Source organism: Coregonus clupeaformis, chromosome 8, assembly GCF_020615455.1.
Source record: "Coregonus clupeaformis isolate EN_2021a chromosome 8, ASM2061545v1, whole genome shotgun sequence".
NCBI lineage: Eukaryota > Metazoa > Chordata > Actinopteri > Salmoniformes > Salmonidae > Coregonus > Coregonus clupeaformis.
The window spans coordinates 52075781-52093079 of record NC_059199.1 but is presented as its reverse complement, the minus strand read 5'-3'; the positions used below and the strand labels follow the sequence as shown (position 1 = coordinate 52093079).

The window sequence follows — 17299 nt, the reverse complement described above, 5'->3', positions numbered from 1 at the left end:
AACTACACGAGAGAGAGAGGCTGCCTACAGTCTGCAGAAATAAGCACTCGTTCCCTACCCCTCAACGTGATCTCAGAAATGGACTGGTGGAAACATGCTCATACCAATCCAATGAGGGGGAGTGATCAAGTGCACACTCCAGGGGAGAAGAGAAGGGAATTGGATCAGAACGACTGAGGGGCCTGGTAGGGATGTAGAGGTATAGAACATTGGGTGTGACAAGGTGGGAGAGGGGTAGGTGGCTTTGTGAGGGTGTCACCGGGTGCTTTCCTCCCTGTCTCCCCCATCTCTAAACATTCTTGAGAGTTCCGCTTCACTGCGTGCGACCGGCGATTGGGGTGATCAGGACCGGTGAGGTCTTGCCAACCCTCCCTCACTCAGCTGTCTCAGCAGGTCACCTGTGGCCCCTGAAGCCTTCAGGGGCCGCTACATCACAACATGTGAGTTGCATACTCAATATACTAATAGATACTTATGGATATTATACCAGTATTACAGGTAGTATCTTTTAGTCTCCATTTTGCATTCCATGTGTGAAACTATCAGCCTATACATTCCTGTGTTAAATGATGTGAGGCAGGATTTATTTTCTGTGTAATTTCTATTATCTCAGTGGTCCCAGGTTAACACTGAGGAGAGAGAGAGAGAGAGAGAGAATGGAAAATAGACAGAATAAAAAAAGATGGATTAGAAATAAGAAAAAAATAAGAGTTCAGAGGGTCGTATCTCATTAAGCAATTGAGAAAGTTAATTAGGCAGCGCTGATAATTATTGCCATGGCAACCTGAGCGCACTCATGCAAATTTGATTAAGGAGTTGCTGGTTGTTTATCTGCACTGGTGAGACAGAGTTAGCATCCCAAATGGCACCCTATTCCCTATGTAGTGCACTACTTTTGACCAGGGCCCTGTTAAAATTAAGCACACTATATAGGGAATAGGGTGCCATTTGGGACAACTAAGAGACAGCATAGCAGGGCCAGCGAAGAACCCCAGAGACCCCTACAGGTGAGATGGTGTAGCTGCATGTTCCCTTACTAAACCCACTCCAGAGTTTCTCCAAATAAGATCACCTCATGGAGCACAGCATAACTATGGCATTGCCAACATTCCTTTACAACAGTCTATCACAAGCATTAAGATGTTACTAAAATATATAATACCAGCCAAAAGGGAAAACACTGATCACTTTGCTACTGACCCTCAAAACTGGAAACGAAGACACAGGTTATGAGTCTGATTGGCCTTCATCACTGTCCTTTTAAAATCAACAATGATCAGTCCTATTCATAATATTAATCATTGACTGATTATATTATGAACCCAATGTCTGCTACCATCTATTCATTGATACAGAATACTAACAATAGCAATATTTCAAAAATGGATGTGTCATCCTAATAATGGTTTCATTTTCATTCCTAGATGGAGAACATTTGTGAAACTGATAGTAATCCAATGAGGTAGGTAGACATCGGGGGTTGTTTCTAGATTCCACAAAGAGAGCAGCGCACAGTACACATGTTGCCCTCTGGTGGAAAAGAGATCAACAACTATAAGAACACAACCATTTAAAATGTGCCACATGTTCATATAATCCAGTAGAATCCGACACGGCATTGACCATGGAAATACAACTAATCAAAATTAGCCACATTGTAGATAGAATTCGACACTGTCTGCAGCTTGTGCATCAAACGGATATTGTGAAGGATAAACACCCTTCATCGTGTAGCAAGTAGCAGTGATTGCTAATCACTGCTATCTATGGGAGTACAACCATTTATTTATTCTTACTCCTATAAAACCACAGATTGGTTTTGTGGACAGATTGGTAAAAAAAAAAAAAAGTGCTTTAACAAATAATACTCAGAAGTAATACTCAGAAACAAAAACCAGTGGATGAAATTTGAGGTTTAAATTAGTTGAGACATATGTAAAACTCATCACCTTGGGAGAGTAACTGACACATTTGACGTGTTCCCAGAACAGACCATCACATTTGGTTAGCTGAAAAATCACTTAATTAGCCATCCCAGGCGCTTTCTCAGTAGATGGCATCGTGTGAAGTAAAACAGTAAAACCAGGGATATGAAAGCAACACAGCAGAGACCCAGGGGGAGATTTCTCTAGGGACTAAACTAATCCTCCTCTCCTGCCATCATCTCATCTCACACAGCGAAGAGAGGAGTAGTATAGATTATTACTGTTTATTATACAAATATCAAACAAAGATATGAATTGTAATTTGTTTAAACAGTTTTTTTCTATTCTTCCTAACTGAATTTCACACATATCTGACAATAATGGGTTCCATTTCAACCAACCGCTGAATAATTGTAAAAAACTGCAAAAACATAATCACTGTCTCACACACAAACTGGTTTGTTTCTTCCTAGTTTCTTTAAAGCCAATATGGACCCTCAGATCATAGCCTTATCTGAGTGGATTACTAAAACGTCGAGCAGTCCTTGTCTGGTTAATGTTACCCTCTGTCTTGGCAGAAACATGGTTTTCAGTGAAACCAACGGCACAAAAAATATCCAAAAAAGCAAAATCATACAGTAAATCAAACAGTCAGAATGAATAGCAAATGTATAAGATTGGTTTTTGTAACAGAGCAATGTTTCATTTAGTTTAAAATAATAAATAAATAAAGCTGTAAAACAATGGTTCAAATGCACCAATCTGTTACAGTAAGACTTATGATGCGCTTCAAGAAGCCTGCGTTTGTGTATAGGTTGAATTAGTTTAAATAGCATTTTTAATCTGAGCTAAGTCAGACACTACTTTGTCAGTACAAGTGAGTTGAGCAATAAAAAACAAAACATGTTATAATATACAGTACCAGTCAAAAGTTTGAACACACCTACTCAGTCCAGGGTTTTTCTTTATTTTTACTATTTTCTACATTGTAGAACAATAGTGAAGACATCAAAACTATGAAATAACACATATGGAATCATGTAGTAACCAAAAAAGGGTTAAACAAATAAAAACATATTTCAAGTAGCCACCCTTTGCCTTAATGACAGCTTTGCACACTCTTGGCATTCTCTCAACCAGCTTCATGAGGTAGTCACCTGGAATGCATTTCAGTTAACAGGTGTGCCTTGTTAAAAGTTAATTTGTGGAATTTATTTCCTTCTTAATGCGTTTGAGCCAATCAGTTGTGTTGTGACAAGGTAGGGGTGGTATACAGAAGATAGGCCTATTTGGTAAAAGACCAAGTCCATATTATGGCAAGAACAGCTCAAATAAGCAAACTACAGTCCATCATTACTTTAAGACATGAAGGTCAGTCAACACGGAACATTTGCAGTTGCAAAAACCATCAAGCGCTATGATGAAACTGGCTCTCATGAGGACCGCCACAGGAAAGGAAGACCCAGAGTTACCTCTGCTGCAGAGGATAAGTTCATTAGAGTTAACTGCACCTCAGATTGCAGCCCAAATAAATGCTTCACAGAGTTCAAGTAACAGACACATCTCAACATCAACTGTTCAGAGGAGACTGCATGAATCAGGCCTTTATGGTCGAATTGCTGCAAAGAAACCACTACTAAAGGACACCAATAAGAAGAAGAGACTTACTTGGGCCAAGAAACACGAGCAATGGACAGACCGGTGGAAATCTGTCCTTTGGTCTGATGAGTCCAAATTTGAGGTTTTTGGTTCCAACCGCTGTGTCTTTGTGAGACGCAGAGTAGGTGAACGGATGATCTCTGCATGTGTGGTTCCCACCATGAAGCATGGAGGAGGAGGTGTGATGGTGCTTTGCTGGTGACACTGTCTGTGATTTATTTAGAATTCAAGGCACACTTAACCAGCATGGCTACGACAGCATTCTGCAGCGATATGCCATCCCATCTTGTTTGCGCATTGTGGGACTATCATTTGTTTTTCAACAGGACAATGACCCAAAGCACACCTCCAGGCTGTGTAAGGGCTATTTGACCAAGAAGGAGAGTGATGGAGTGCTGCATCAGATGACCTGGCCTCCACAATCACCCGACCTCAACCCAATTGAGATGGTTTGGGATGAGTTGGACCACAGAGTGAAGGAACAGCAGCCAACAAGTGCTCAGCATATGTGGGAACTCCTTCAAAACGGTTGGAAAAACATTCCTCATGAAGCTGGTTGAGAGAATGCCAAGAGTGTGCAAAGCTGTCATCAAGGCAAAGGGTGGCTACTTTGAAGAATCTCAAATATATTTTGATTTGTTTAACACTTTTTTGATTCCACATGTGTTATTTCATAGTGTTGATGTCTTCACTATTATTCTACAATGTAGAAAATAGTAAAAATAAAGAAAAACTTTTGACTGGTACTTTACGTATGAAGCAGACAGACAAAAAACAAACAAAAAAAACATCCAAACCAAAATAATATATTATTTTTTACAAACATCTCCCTATATCATGGATGCCTATATATCAGTTTTTCACAGCTTGTACAGTACAGGAAGTCTTGATTGATTGGTTGTCCAGAGACGTGACCACTCCCCTAACTAATACTAACCCCTCCCATTACATTGTCCAGGGAGGTGCTATGTGCAAATTTGAAATGGCACCCTATTCCCTATATAGTGCATTACTTTTAGCCAGCAGTGGACTAAGGGAAATAGGGTGCCATTTTGAATACAACCTATATAAGAAGAGAAGGCGTGGGCTTCTTCCCTGGCCACGCCTCCTTGGCGTATTTCTTCTTGCGTGGTTCGTTAAGAGCCTCGGCAGTGTAGGGTCCAGGGGCGGGGTTAGCAGCAGGGTTGAGGGTGACGGAGGGCTGTGCTGAGGCTGAGGTAGGGGAGAGGTCCACCTCTGGAGCAGGGTTTGGGAAGACCAGCGGCAGGCCCCCCAGGATAGTAGCTCCACCCTGGGCCGCGATGGGGAGGGAGCTGGCCTCTCCACTGGTGGGTGGGAGGTCTCCATAGAGCCCTCCACTGAAGGGGAAGTTCTGCATGCGTCTGGCCACAGAGTCCTCCAGACCTAGTGTAGCATGGCCCTCCATCTTCCTCTTCTGAATGGGTAGCAGGGTTTAGGGGGGAACGAGAAGATTGAAGATGGCAATACAGTAGCGTCAACTATAAAGCACTGAAGTACTCTGTGACAAATGTTGTCTTAAAAAGGGACTGACATGATCGATCTCAATTTGTCAACACACAACAACTTCTAGCATTGATTGATTGATTGCAATCGGTCAACACCAAGGTAATTATAGTTTTGTGTTTTTATATTCGTTTTTAAATATATTCGATTTTAGATTTTTATTTGAAATTCAGTTTAGTTTCAGTTAGTTTTCAGACCTGATTTGCTCATTTGTTTTAGTTGTATACAAATATTTATATTTAATTATTTATTTAGATTCAGTTTTGGTGTTAGGAACAGAAAGCATGCATTTGTGTTGTATAGTTTTTTGGGGTGTCACTTCTTTCAACTGGGGGGCAGTAAAAATAAGGTGATGGGTAAGGTCATAGGTAGGGTTAGATTTAAATTATTAAATCAATAATTTGACTTGGATTTAAAAGGTATAGCGCAGAGACTGGTGCAACAAATATGGTCGAAAGAAACTCTCCTGTCCATGTTTACACCAATCCAATGCATTTTTTACTTTAGTTGTACATGTACAGTGCCTTGCAAAAGTATTCATCCCCCTTGCCGTTTTTCCTATTTTGTTGCATTACAACCTGTAATTTAAATGGATTTTTATTTGGATTTCATGTAATGGACATACACAAAATTGTCCAAATTGGTGAAGTGAAATGAAAAAATAACTTGTTTCATAAAATTTGAAAAAATAAATAACGGAAAAGTGGTGCGTGCATATGTATTCACCCCCTTTGCTATGAAGCCCCTAAATAAGATCTGGTGCAACCAATTACCTTCATATGTCACATAATTCGTTAAATAAAGTCCACCTGTGTGCAATCTAAGTGTCACATGATCTGTCACATGATCTCAGTATATATACACCTGTTCTGAAAGGCCCCAGAGTCTGCAACACCACGTAGCCGGCCGCGACCGTCGTAGCCGGCCGCAACCGGGAGACCCATGGGGCGGCGCACAATTGGCCCAGCGTTGTCCAGGGTAGGGGAGGGAATGGCCGGCAGGGATGTAGCTCAGTTGGTAGAGCATGGCGTTTGCAACGCCAGGGTTGTGGGTTCGATTCCCATGGGGGGCCAGTATGGAAGAAAAAAATGTATGCACTAACTGTAAGTCGCTCTGGATAAGAGCGTCTGCTAAATGACTAAAATGTAAAATGTAAATGTAAGCAAGGGGCACCATGACGACCAAGGAACTCTCCAAACAGGTCAGGGACAAAGTTGTGGAGAAGTACAGATCAGGGTTGGGTTATAAAGAAATATCAGAAAATTTGAACATCCCACGGAGCACCATTAAATCCATTATTAAAAAATGGAAAGAATATGGCACCACAACAAACCTGCCAAGAGAGGGCCGCCCACCAAAACTCACGGACCAGGCAAGGAGGGCATTAATCAGAGAGGCAACAAAGAGACCAAAGATAACCCTGAAGGAGCTGCAAAGCTCCATAAGACCACTTTAAGCCGTACACTCCACAGAGCTGGGCTTTACCGAAGAGTGGACAGAAAAAAGCCATTCCTTAAAAAAAAAAATAAGCAAGCACGTTTGGTGTTCGCCAAAAGGCATGTGGGAGACTCCCCAAACATGTGGAAGAAGGTACTCTGGTCAGATGAGACTAAAATTGAGCTTTTTGGCCATCAAGGAAAACGCTACGTCTGGCGCAAACCCAACACCTCTCATCACCCCGAGAACACCATTCCCACAGTGAAGCATGGTGGTGGCAGCATCATGCTGTGGGGATGTTTTTCATCGGCAGGGACTGGGAAACTGGTCAGAATTGAAGGAATGCTGGATGGCGCTAAATACAGGGAAATTCTTGAGGGAAACCTGTTTCAGTTTTCCAGAGATTTGAGACTGGGACGGAGGTTCACCTTCCAGCAGGACAATGACCCTAAGCATACTGCTAAAGCAACACTCGAGTGGTTTAAGGGGAAACATTTAAATGTCTTGGAATGGCCTAGTCAAAGCCCAGACCTCAATCCAATTGAGAATCTGTGGTATGACTTAAAGATTGCTGTACACCAGCAGAACCCATCCAACTTGAAGGAGCTGGAGCAGTTTTGCCTTGAAGTATGGGCAAAGATCCCAGTGGCTAGATGTGCCAAGCTTATAGAGACATACCCCAAGAGACTTCCAGCTGTAATTTTTGGTCTTATTTCTTGTTTGTTTCACAAAAAAATATATTTTGCATCTTCAAAGTGGTAGGCATGTTGTGTAAATCAAATGATACAAACCCCCCAAAAATCCATTTTAATTCCAGGTTGTAAGGCAACAAAATAGGAAAAATGCCAAGGGGGGTGAATACTTTCGCAAGCCACTTTAAGAAGAATATAAGGTATTTTCATTCATATCTGTTTTACCACTTTATGTATCTAGTCCCCCCAATTGAAGGTGTCATAAGTATTTGGCCAAATTCACTAATATGTGTATTAACTAAGTCCCAAACTTTTTTTGGGGGGGTTGTGTTTCAGATTAAGTTGTGCCGAATAGAAATGAATGGTAAATAATGTATTGTGTCATTTTGGAGTCACTTTTACTGTAAATAATAAAATTATGTTTCTGAACACCTCTACATTAATGTCGATGCTACCATGATTACGGATAATCATGAATGAATCGTGAATAAGGATGAGTAAAAAAGTTACATATCTAAGGCATCAATAAATAAAAAGCTAGCCGCATTTACACACCAGCTTCAGTAGCTTGAAAACACCCCAAAAGCTTGAAAACCCCATTTAGATTTTAGCCCAGTAAAAGATTTTCAGTACAGCTTTCGTTTTCAAATGGATTTATAATTTTATTTCAATTTACTAAATTGTTTTTCATGATTCGTTTTCATTATAATTTCAGTTTACTATAATAACCTTGGTCAACACACAACAACTTTTGCAATTTTTCTCAAGAATCATCCCCAGAATAAAGTAAGAGTTGGACTTGAAGTTTACCTTGATAGGGACAACAGCAGTCTGTACCATGTTCCTGAAGCGTCCTACTGACGGGTCCACGTCCTCTGTAAGGATTACATTTTTTAATTGTGTGCAAGCGTGTGTGTTCTTGCATGTCTGTGTGTAACCGTGTGTGTATGTGCACGTGAGTGTCATCATCAACTCTAACTACAGTAACACACCTGGGTTGATGACCTCCTCCTCCTCGCTGAAGGAGACCCTGCTGCTCCTCCTCTTCCTCTTGGGCCTCACGATGTCCAGGTTTCCATCCTCGATGGTCAGGGTGGAGATACGCTTGTTGTGGGCCGTGTTGAACTCTGTCAGGTTCTGGAACAGGGGAAACAAGATATAGCTGCGTCAGGGTCATCAAACAGATCGAGAAACAAGAAAATTCTACTACATAATCTGCTTGCACAAGACATAAATCTATCTCACAAGAACACACACACACACACTTACCTCCAGCTCGGTCTCCTCCTCAGGTAGACCCAGTAGTCCTTTGAGCTCCTCATCCTCCCCTGCCTTCACCTCTCCCCCAGGTATGATGCTGGTCTGGGTCTGGGGCTTCTCTCTCAGGGTGTAGACACGTGTGGACGCCCCGAACGACATGGTGGAGTCGATGGGCACCTGCTGGGGCTTGTGGGGCTCCAGACGGATACGACCGAGAAACGTACCATGAGCTGAGGGGACAGTGTAACATGGATTGCCCTTTCGAAATGTCACTTCATGCTGAAAGTTGAAGTTGACATACTGTATCTTGTATTTGGCATCGACAATGATATGACATGACCCAAACCTTTTTGTACCAGGGACCAGCAAGCTATGGTTCTCTTTCTTGAAGGAACATTTACACTGAAACAAACACTTGACAACTATCTTAATAGTGTCAGACAACCAAGGAACACTGCAGGATACTAAGCAGTACTATGTACTCACTGCTGTTGAGGTCGATCAGGAAAACCCTCTTGAGGTGTCTGTGGTACACCAGGGCTGAGTGGACACGAGAACACGACTGGTGGTCTATGGTAAAGTCACACACGTCTGGATTGCGCCCAAACAGGTAGTATTTCTTCTCATCAATGATAAGCTTCTACAAAATGAAAAAAAGGCAGGATGAAATGTCAAGAGAGTTGCCTATCTAAGGTCATGGACTGATATTGCAATGGTTCTGTATATAAACTCAGCAAAAAAAGAAACGTCCTCTCACTCTCAACTGTGTTTATTTTCAGCAAACTTAACGCGTCAATATTTGTATGAACATAAGATTCAACAACTGAGACATAAACTGAACAAGTTCCACAGACATGTGACTAACATAAATTTAATCATGTGTCCCTGAACAAAGGGGGGGGGGTCAAAATCAAAAGTAACAGTCAGTTTCTGGTGTGGCCACCAGCTGCATTAAGTACTGCAGTGCATCTCCTCCTCATGGACTGCACCAGATTTGCCCGTTCTTGCTGTGAGATGTTAACCCACTCTTCCACCAAGGCACCTGCAAGTTCCCTGACATTTCTGGGGGGAATGGCCCTAGCCCTCACCCTCCGATCTAACAGGTCCCAGACGTGCTCAATGGAATTGAGATCCGGGCTCTTCGCTGGCCATGGCAGAACACTGACATTCCTGTCTTGCAGGAAATCACGCACAGAACGAGCAGTATGGCTGGTGGCATTGTCATGCTGGAGGGTCATGTCAGGATGAGCCTGCAGGAAGGGTACCACATGAGGGAGGAGGATGTCTTCCCTGTAACGCACAGCGTTGAGATTGCCTGCAATGACAACAAGCTCAGTCCGATGATGCTGTGACACACCGCCCCAGACCATGACGGACCCTCCACCTCCAAAACGATCCCGCTCCAGAGTACAGGCCTCGGTGTAACGCTCATTCCTTCGACGATAAACACGAATCCAACCATCACCCCTGGTGAAAACTGCGACTTGTCAGTGAAGAGCACTTTTTGCCAGTCCTGTCTGGTCCAGCGACGGTGGGTTTGTGCCCATAGGCGACGTTGTTGCCGGTGATGCCTGGTGAGGACCTGCCTTACAACAGGCCTACAAGCCCTCAGTCCAGCCTCTCTCAGCCTATTGCGGACAGTCTGAGCACTGATGGAGGGATTGTGCGTTCCTGGTGTAACTCGGGCAGTTGTTGTTGCCATCCTGTACCTGTCCAGCAGGTGTGATATTCGGATGTACCAATCCTGTGCAGGTGTTGTTACACGTGGTCTGCCACTGTGAGGACGATCAGCTGTCCGTCCTGTCTCCCTGTAGCGCTGTCTTAGGCGTCTCACAGTACGGACATTGCAATTTATTGCCCTGGCCACATCTGCAGTCCTCATGCCTCCTTGCAGTATGCCTAAGGCACGTTCACGCAGAGAGGCAGGGACACTGGGCATCTTTCTTTTGGTGTTTTTCAGAGTCAGGAGAAAGGCCTCTTTAGTGTCCTAAGTTTTCATAACTGTGACCTTAATTGCCTACCGTCTGTAAGCTGTTAGTGTCTTAACGACCGTTCCACAGGTGCATGTTCATTAATTGTTTATGGTTCATTGAACAAGCATGGGAAACAGTGTTTAAACCCTTTACAATGAAGATCAGTGAAGTTATTTGGAATTTTACAAATTATCTTTGAAAGACAGGGTCCTGAAAAACAGACGTTTCTTTTTTTGCTGAGTTTATATAAAATATATGTTTTATTGTCACATACACCGGATAGGTGCAGTGAAATGTGTTTGTTGTTTTACAGGGTCAGCCATAGTAGAACGGCGCCCCTGGAGCAAATGAGGGTTAAAATCCTTGTTCAAGGGCAATTTAGGGTTAGGGTTAAATGATGTGTGGGTCTTTGACAGCCTTGGAATCCAAGGGGTCACTAGGTTCAATAGGCACAGAGAGACATTCTTCCATTCCATGTTTGTTTAACCGCATCTTCCAACACAGTGACATGTGCAGCAACTACAGTGCATTCGTAAAGTATTCAGAACCCTTTACTTTTTCCACATTTTGTTACGTTACAGCCTTATTCTAAAATTGATTAAAAAACAACATTTCTTCCTTAATCTACACTCACAATACCCCATAATGACAAAGCGAAAATGGGTTTTTATAAATTTTTGCAAATGTATTACAAATAAAAAACAGAAATACCTTATTTACATAAGTATTCAGACCCTTTGCTATGAGACTCGAAATTGATCTCAGGTGCATCCTGTTTCCATTGATCATCCTTGAGATGTTTCTACAACTTGATTGAAGTCCACCTGTGGTCAATTCAATTGATTGGACATGATTTGGAAAGGAACACACCTGTCTATATAAGGTCCCACAGTTGACAGTGCATGTCAGAGAAAAGACCAAGCCATGAGGTCGAAGGAATTGTCCGTAGAGTTCCGAGACAGGATTGTGTTGAGGCACAGATCTGGGGAAGGGTACCAAAACATGTCTGCAGCATTGAAGGTCCCCAAGAACACAGTGGCCTCAATAATTCTTAAATGGAAGAAGTTAGGAACCACCAAGACTCTTCCTAGAGCAATCGGGGGAGAACGGCCTTGGTCATGGAGGTGACCAAGGACCCGATGGTCACTCTGACAGAGTTCCTCTGTGGAGATGGGACAACCTTCCAGAAGGACAACTATCTCTGCAACACTCCACCAATCAGGCCTTTATTGTAGAGTGGCCAGACGGAAGCCACTCCTCAGTAAAAGGCACATGACAGCCCGCTTGGAGTTTGCCAAAAGGCACCTAAAGACTCTCAGACTATGAGAAACAAGATTCTCTGGTCTGATGAAACCAAGATTTAACTCTTTGGCCTGAATTCCAAGCGTCACGTCTGGAGGAAACCTGGCACCATCCCTACGGTGAAGCATGGTGGTGGCAACATCATGCTGTGGGGATGTGTTTCAGTGGCAGGGACTGGGTGACTAGTCAGGATCGAGGGGAAGATGAACAGAGCAAAGTACAGAGAGATCCTTGATGAAAACCTGCTCCATAGCGCTCAGGACCTCAGACTGGGGGCGAAGGTTCACCTTCCAACAGGACAACGACCCTAAGCACACAGCCAAGACAACGCAGGAGTGGCTTCAGGACAAGTCTCTGAATGTCCTTGAGTGGCCCAGCCAGAGCCCGGACTTGAACCAGATCGAACATCTCTGGAGAGACCTGAAAATGGCTGTGCAGCGACACTCCCCATCCAACCTGACAGAGCTTGAGAGGATTTGCAAAGAAGAATGCGAGAAACTCCCCAAATACAGGTGTGCCAAGCTTGTAGCGTCATACCCAAGAAGGATCGAGTCTGTAATCGCTGCCAAAGGTGCTTCAACAAAAATACAGAGTAAAAGGTCTGAATACTTATGTAAATGTGATATTTCAATTTGCTAAAAACCTGGTTTTGCATTGTCATTATGGGGTAATGTGTGTAGATTGATGAGGGAAAAAAATTATTTCATCCATTTTACAATAAGGCTGTAGCGTAACAAAATGTGGAATAAGTCAAGGGGTCTGAATACTTTCCCGAATGCACTGTATATAATATAGGCCCTACACCTTATAACAGACTTTAAGCGTTATCATATTTAAATTAACAGTAGGCTACTTGATACAAGCCACGTCTTATGCAAACAGGCATTGCTCTTGCTTCTTCTGTATGTGGCTATTTCTGTCCAGCACCAAAAGCTGTTGTCATGAAGGTGGAAGTTGGGGTCAGAGTTAAGACTAGGCTACTAGACTTACCTCTACTAGCTTGTCTCCCTTCACCACATCTAGATGGAGTCCAGGGGGAGGTTTCCCTGCCCTGACAAAACACACAGACAGCAGACACTCACAGTGAACGTCAATTGCATGCCGTAACTATGCCTTTATTCAAAAGACTGTGGTTTCACTGTCTTGCTGCAAAAGTAGTTGAACAAGACTATGGGTTTGCATGCCATTTCTTCAAATAATTTGTGTAAACTGCACAAGCAATACTCCTACTGTAATTCTTATCTTGGGAAAGGAATAGGATTGCAAATGCTGTGTAACAGTAAGCATTCTGCAACACCAATACCATCAGCCTGTTTTGGGGTAGATACGCCATACAGCTTTATCAAACCTTGACGCTGGATTTCACTGAGAAGCTAGTTAGTAGAATGTTCATCAAACAGCTAGCATCCGACTGTGACTGAGCACTCCAATATCATAGCTAAGTTAGCCAGATAGCTAGCTAGTTTCTAGCAAAAACACTACAGCCTATTTCGATACGACAATCTCATTTATTTCACCGACATGGACCTTACAACACTCTACTGCATGCTTTTGATTTTTGACAGTCAAAATTATGCATTAGACATCGTCGCAGGTCTTACCATGACGGGCAGTCAAAAAGAGGTGTGTTAGTGCTTGAGTTTGCTGCCATCTTACACCGTGTACTAGTGAATGCTGGGAAAGTGAGGACTTCAGTGAAGTCTGTAGTAAGCTGGGAATCGTAGTTTATCATGATTAAATACTTTCAAAATGTATCTACTATTATGTTGAAGTGGAGATCAAATTGTTGTGGAAGTTTGTGTCAACATATTGTTGATAATTTTGCTAATCAAGACAAGATACAATTTTGCTGATAAATGATTTATATTGCATAATGATATTTCACCAAGCAATCATTTAGCCAGTCAACATTTTACACTGTGCATCATCAGCTGTCACATACCATTGAGGACCTCAAACATAAAATAAATACACAATATAAAACAAATAAGGGCACAGTCAACACATTTACCAAATCACCATATTTGAGTGTAAATAATAATTAACAAATAATATAATGCATTCTAAAGAATTGGTCCCATCACAAGTATCGGTCATGCATGTTGATAAAACAAAATGTTTAGTCTTTTTATGAAACAAATTCCAATAGCCATTCATGTAAGTGGACAGAAGACATTCTCTAGCCAGTAGTGGACTTGAAATGCTTGTCATCGATGGTGGAGAAGATGTGGCTTTGCTGATTAGAAACTCCAAGGACTGGCTGCATGGAGTAAAGGGGAAGAGAAGTATTAAGACCAGAACTCTCCATTTCTCTACGATTTAAAACGTTTTCTCCCTACTAAACACACCAAAGTGAAGAAAGTGCATCCGTTACTTGATGACAGTCATGCTGAGGTAATCCAGCTTAATGTGTAGCTCCTGTAGACTGATGCCCCTGGGTTTTGAGTCTGAGCAGCTCCTGATCAGATTCAACACCTTACAGGAGGATAAATAAAGCCATGTAATACACTGGCAGCCCAATTCTGATCTTTTTTCCACAAATTGGTCTTTTGACCAATCACATCAGATCTTTTTCCGAGTTGATCTGATTGGTCAAAATACCAATTAGTGAAAATAAATCTCAGAATTGGGCTGCATGTGTAAACGCAGCCTTAGACTAAAGGCCCAATATAGTTATCACACAGACAAATCCATTGTCGAGTTGGTTTTGAAACTGCAAACTGAGGCCTTATCCAGAAACAACCCCCACCCCCTGTCCCAATACACTTATACCCAGTGGCGGCTCCTGAAAAAATTCTCAGGGGGGGCAATTTTTCTGATGATTTAGGTGACCTACACACATTTTAAAAAAGATATGTCCAGCAACAACATGAAGACAGGGGCAGCATATAAGTCAATACCAGAAGCATTTATTGACTGATCTCAAAAGTGTTGGCTTACCAGGGTTGGTGGAGCCCTCAGTTTCATCTTTGCCTCGCAAAGCTAACTCAAACACTCCGCAAAAACTTCACACACTGGATTAGCCGGCTGAGGATGTGGCGGTTCTTGCTAATGTCGTAGTAAATATATTTGTTATAGTGAATATGGAATATGATATGTTGAGTAAAATGTTGTGCTAAGATCTATTTAGGTCAGGAGCTGGTTATAAGTTCTGTTCCTATCCAATAACAATGGACAAAAGGGTCCTATCTTGTCAGCCTTGTCAGTTTCAGTTCTCCAGTAAACTTGTGATTATCAACACTAACCTCATCGTTGTGGCGGCGGACAGCTAGCCTGTATCCCTCATCCAGTTGAGTGGGAATGTTCACTCTCCCCAAAGCAGACAATCTCAAACAGCTATCCATGTGGGTCTTTGACAGCTCATGTTTCTTAATCTTTCCTGAAAGATGGTGCATGTCCGTTACACACCAGTCGCTGTCCAAGCGGTGCTGTCTGCCGTGCCGCCTTCAGGGTGAAAGAGTAAGCAGGGGGTAGCAGAAGACTGTATTAGCTACATCGCAGCCTGCTAGCCAGGTTTTTCGTTCGTACCAATTTTTGGAAAATCCTCGGGTGTAGGACTTCCCCCCTTTAGTAGAAACCTGTTGAATTATTAAATTTGGTCTGGGAGGTCCTAATTGTTTTGTTGCCAATTTATCTTCATTTGTTCGCCGACAAAAAGGAACTTCTTTCAAAGACACAATCGAGTTGCACTGAAGCCTAGCCATTTTGATAGAAGTAGTGAATTGATTGACGCTGCTACCCGCTCTTTTCTTAGTTACGTTCATGGTTATATGTTACGTATGACGAAGCGCGTAAGTGCAAGCCCTCAGAAACCCATAGAGATTGTATTGAAAGCTCTGATATTTGAAAAAAATAGATTTTACATGGGAGTCTATGACAGACTTCTGGGCGATTTTCAACCTGACTGAAATCGCCCCAAAAGGGGGGGGGGCCATTTGAAGCACGACTTTAGCCTGATTGGACATTTAGTGGCACTGTGGCAGATCAGACGTCTAGATTACAACACTGATAACTACTGTTGCCGTGATATAATTGATTAGAAAAAAAATCCCTTCCTTTTCCCGTTTGGCAGTGCGTCGCCCATATCGCCCTATTGAACACACCGCCCCTGCTTATACCCTTTTCACACAACTTAGCCAAACCAAGCCAAGCTTAGCTGTACTGTGTTGGCCTGGTTACACATTGACGCTAGTTGCTGGAACTGTGCTGGTAAGGACAATGTGAAAATAAAAATATCTGAACCAACATAGTACGGTTCAGGTCGGCCCTATAGTCTGAATCAGGCATTAGAAGCTAGGGTCTAGGCCTCTCAAACTCAACTCATTCAGGTCCACAAGGCAAGAGGTTGAAAGCCACCAATGACCTTTGGCCCTGGCAGGAGGTACATAAAGGGGGACAAAACTGTGCCATAATCATGCATATAAATACTAGACTCAAAGTACTGAATGGAATACATTTACCTGAATGATGCGCAGACTTCCAGAGACTTTGACATAAGTCCCTGGGGGAACAAAAGTACTGTCCACACAAGGATCCTGTAAGACAAATATTCAGTATATTATCTGCTATGCATGTATTAGAAAATAGAGAAGAACTTGGTGATGCCCTATTTTTCATTTGAGACATTTGTGGACGAAGACCTATAACTATCCACTTACCGCAGTGTACACCCATAGCTTCACGTCCAACGGTGGTCCAGTCACGTCGTCCACAGAGTACAGGACATTGGTTACTGAGGGATCCGTTCTCCTGATGATACCCACCACAGATACATTCATCCAGAAATCAAATACAGACAGGTGTGTGTGGGTGGATGCATATGCGCGCAACACACAAACACACAGTTCAATCAATACAACACTGCCAAAACGGCTTGTGTGTGACCAGGTATTTCATGGTGAAAAAGGTGGATAAACATGATATAGAACCTACTGAGAAAGGGCTCTAGCTTTCTCTACGAACAGGGACCCTCACCTGGGGGAACAGAAACACTCACCTGGTTGACCTCGACGTCGCCAACGCCGAAGACTTCCCTGGCAAATGTGGCAGACAGCAGCTGAGACATGGCATCATCTGGATGGCTGACCTCTGTCACAGCAGGTCAATGGAGAAGCATCACATTTTGGTACACTAAAGGTCATCTACTTTCTAAGATAGGAATGCTAGCTCAATGCATTCCAAGACAACATTGTGTCGTTGTGCAGTAAGCAGTTATGGGTTATGTGATGGCGTCAGGGTTAAAAGAAACACTGTGGTTGTCTTCTGTCCTGACTGGGAGGTGGTGAATCCACCTGGGGACTGGTTGTACCTGTATTCACTTCCCATATCTGAGCCTCTGTTGTATCCTTTGGGAAAACACATCGAACTGCACAACACATCTACTGAAAGTAAGCAGGAACAATGAGTGATTAAAACTTAAAAACGGCAGTTAAATTAATTTGTGTGGTATCTTAGAGTTGCATTGCAGGTCCCTTAACTCACCTTGACCCCACATGTTGTTGGAAGAGGGATTTGTGTTAGATTTGAT

General features: G+C 42.7%; 2 protein-coding genes across 2 annotated transcripts; both read right to left on the bottom strand.

The window, feature by feature from the left end:
* Window positions 1-4331: 4331 nt before the first annotated feature.
* On the bottom strand, window positions 4332-13423 carry LOC121572904 (nuclear inhibitor of protein phosphatase 1-like). The gene is made up of 7 exons (XM_041884938.2): window positions 13374-13423; window positions 12763-12823; window positions 8984-9137; window positions 8507-8727; window positions 8230-8374; window positions 8048-8112; window positions 4332-5019 (listed from the first exon to the last, which is right to left on the bottom strand). Exons 1-7 carry the CDS (start codon window positions 13421-13423, stop codon window positions 4648-4650), a joined length of 1068 nt encoding a protein of 355 aa, XP_041740872.1. The 3' UTR covers window positions 4332-4647.
* Window positions 13424-13628: 205 nt separating this feature from the next.
* Window positions 13629-17282, bottom strand: LOC121572903 (replication protein A 32 kDa subunit-like). Its single transcript, XM_041884937.1, has 4 exons — window positions 16769-17282; window positions 16431-16521; window positions 16233-16307; window positions 13629-14032 (listed from the first exon to the last, which is right to left on the bottom strand). The coding sequence occupies exons 1-4, from the start codon at window positions 16843-16845 to the stop codon at window positions 13952-13954; spliced, it is 324 nt and encodes a 107-aa protein (XP_041740871.1). The 5' UTR covers window positions 16846-17282; the 3' UTR covers window positions 13629-13951.
* Window positions 17283-17299: the final 17 nt, after the last annotated feature.

What these genes read in the sequence shown, in the direction of transcription:
- LOC121572904 (XM_041884938.2), bottom strand. Translation starts at nt 13,423, where the DNA reads ATGGCAGCAAACTCAAGCACTAACACACCTCTTTTTGACTGCCCGTCA. An exon ending in CCTGATCGACCTCAACAGCA is followed by an intron (nt 8,728 to 8,983) that starts GTGAGTACATAG and finishes CTGTCCCCTCAG; the next exon opens with CTCATGGTACGTTTCTCGGT. An exon ending in GGAGGAGGTCATCAACCCAG is followed by an intron (nt 8,113 to 8,229) that starts GTGTGTTACTGT and finishes TAATCCTTACAG; the next exon opens with AGGACGTGGACCCGTCAGTA.
- LOC121572903 (XM_041884937.1), bottom strand. Translation starts at nt 16,845, where the DNA reads ATGATGCCATGTCTCAGCTGCTGTCTGCCACATTTGCCAGGGAAGTCT. An exon ending in GCGACGTCGAGGTCAACCAG is followed by an intron (nt 16,522 to 16,768) that starts GTGAGTGTTTCT and finishes GGGTATCATCAG; the next exon opens with GAGAACGGATCCCTCAGTAA. An exon ending in AGCTATGGGTGTACACTGCG is followed by an intron (nt 16,308 to 16,430) that starts GTAAGTGGATAG and finishes TTTGTCTTACAG; the next exon opens with GATCCTTGTGTGGACAGTAC.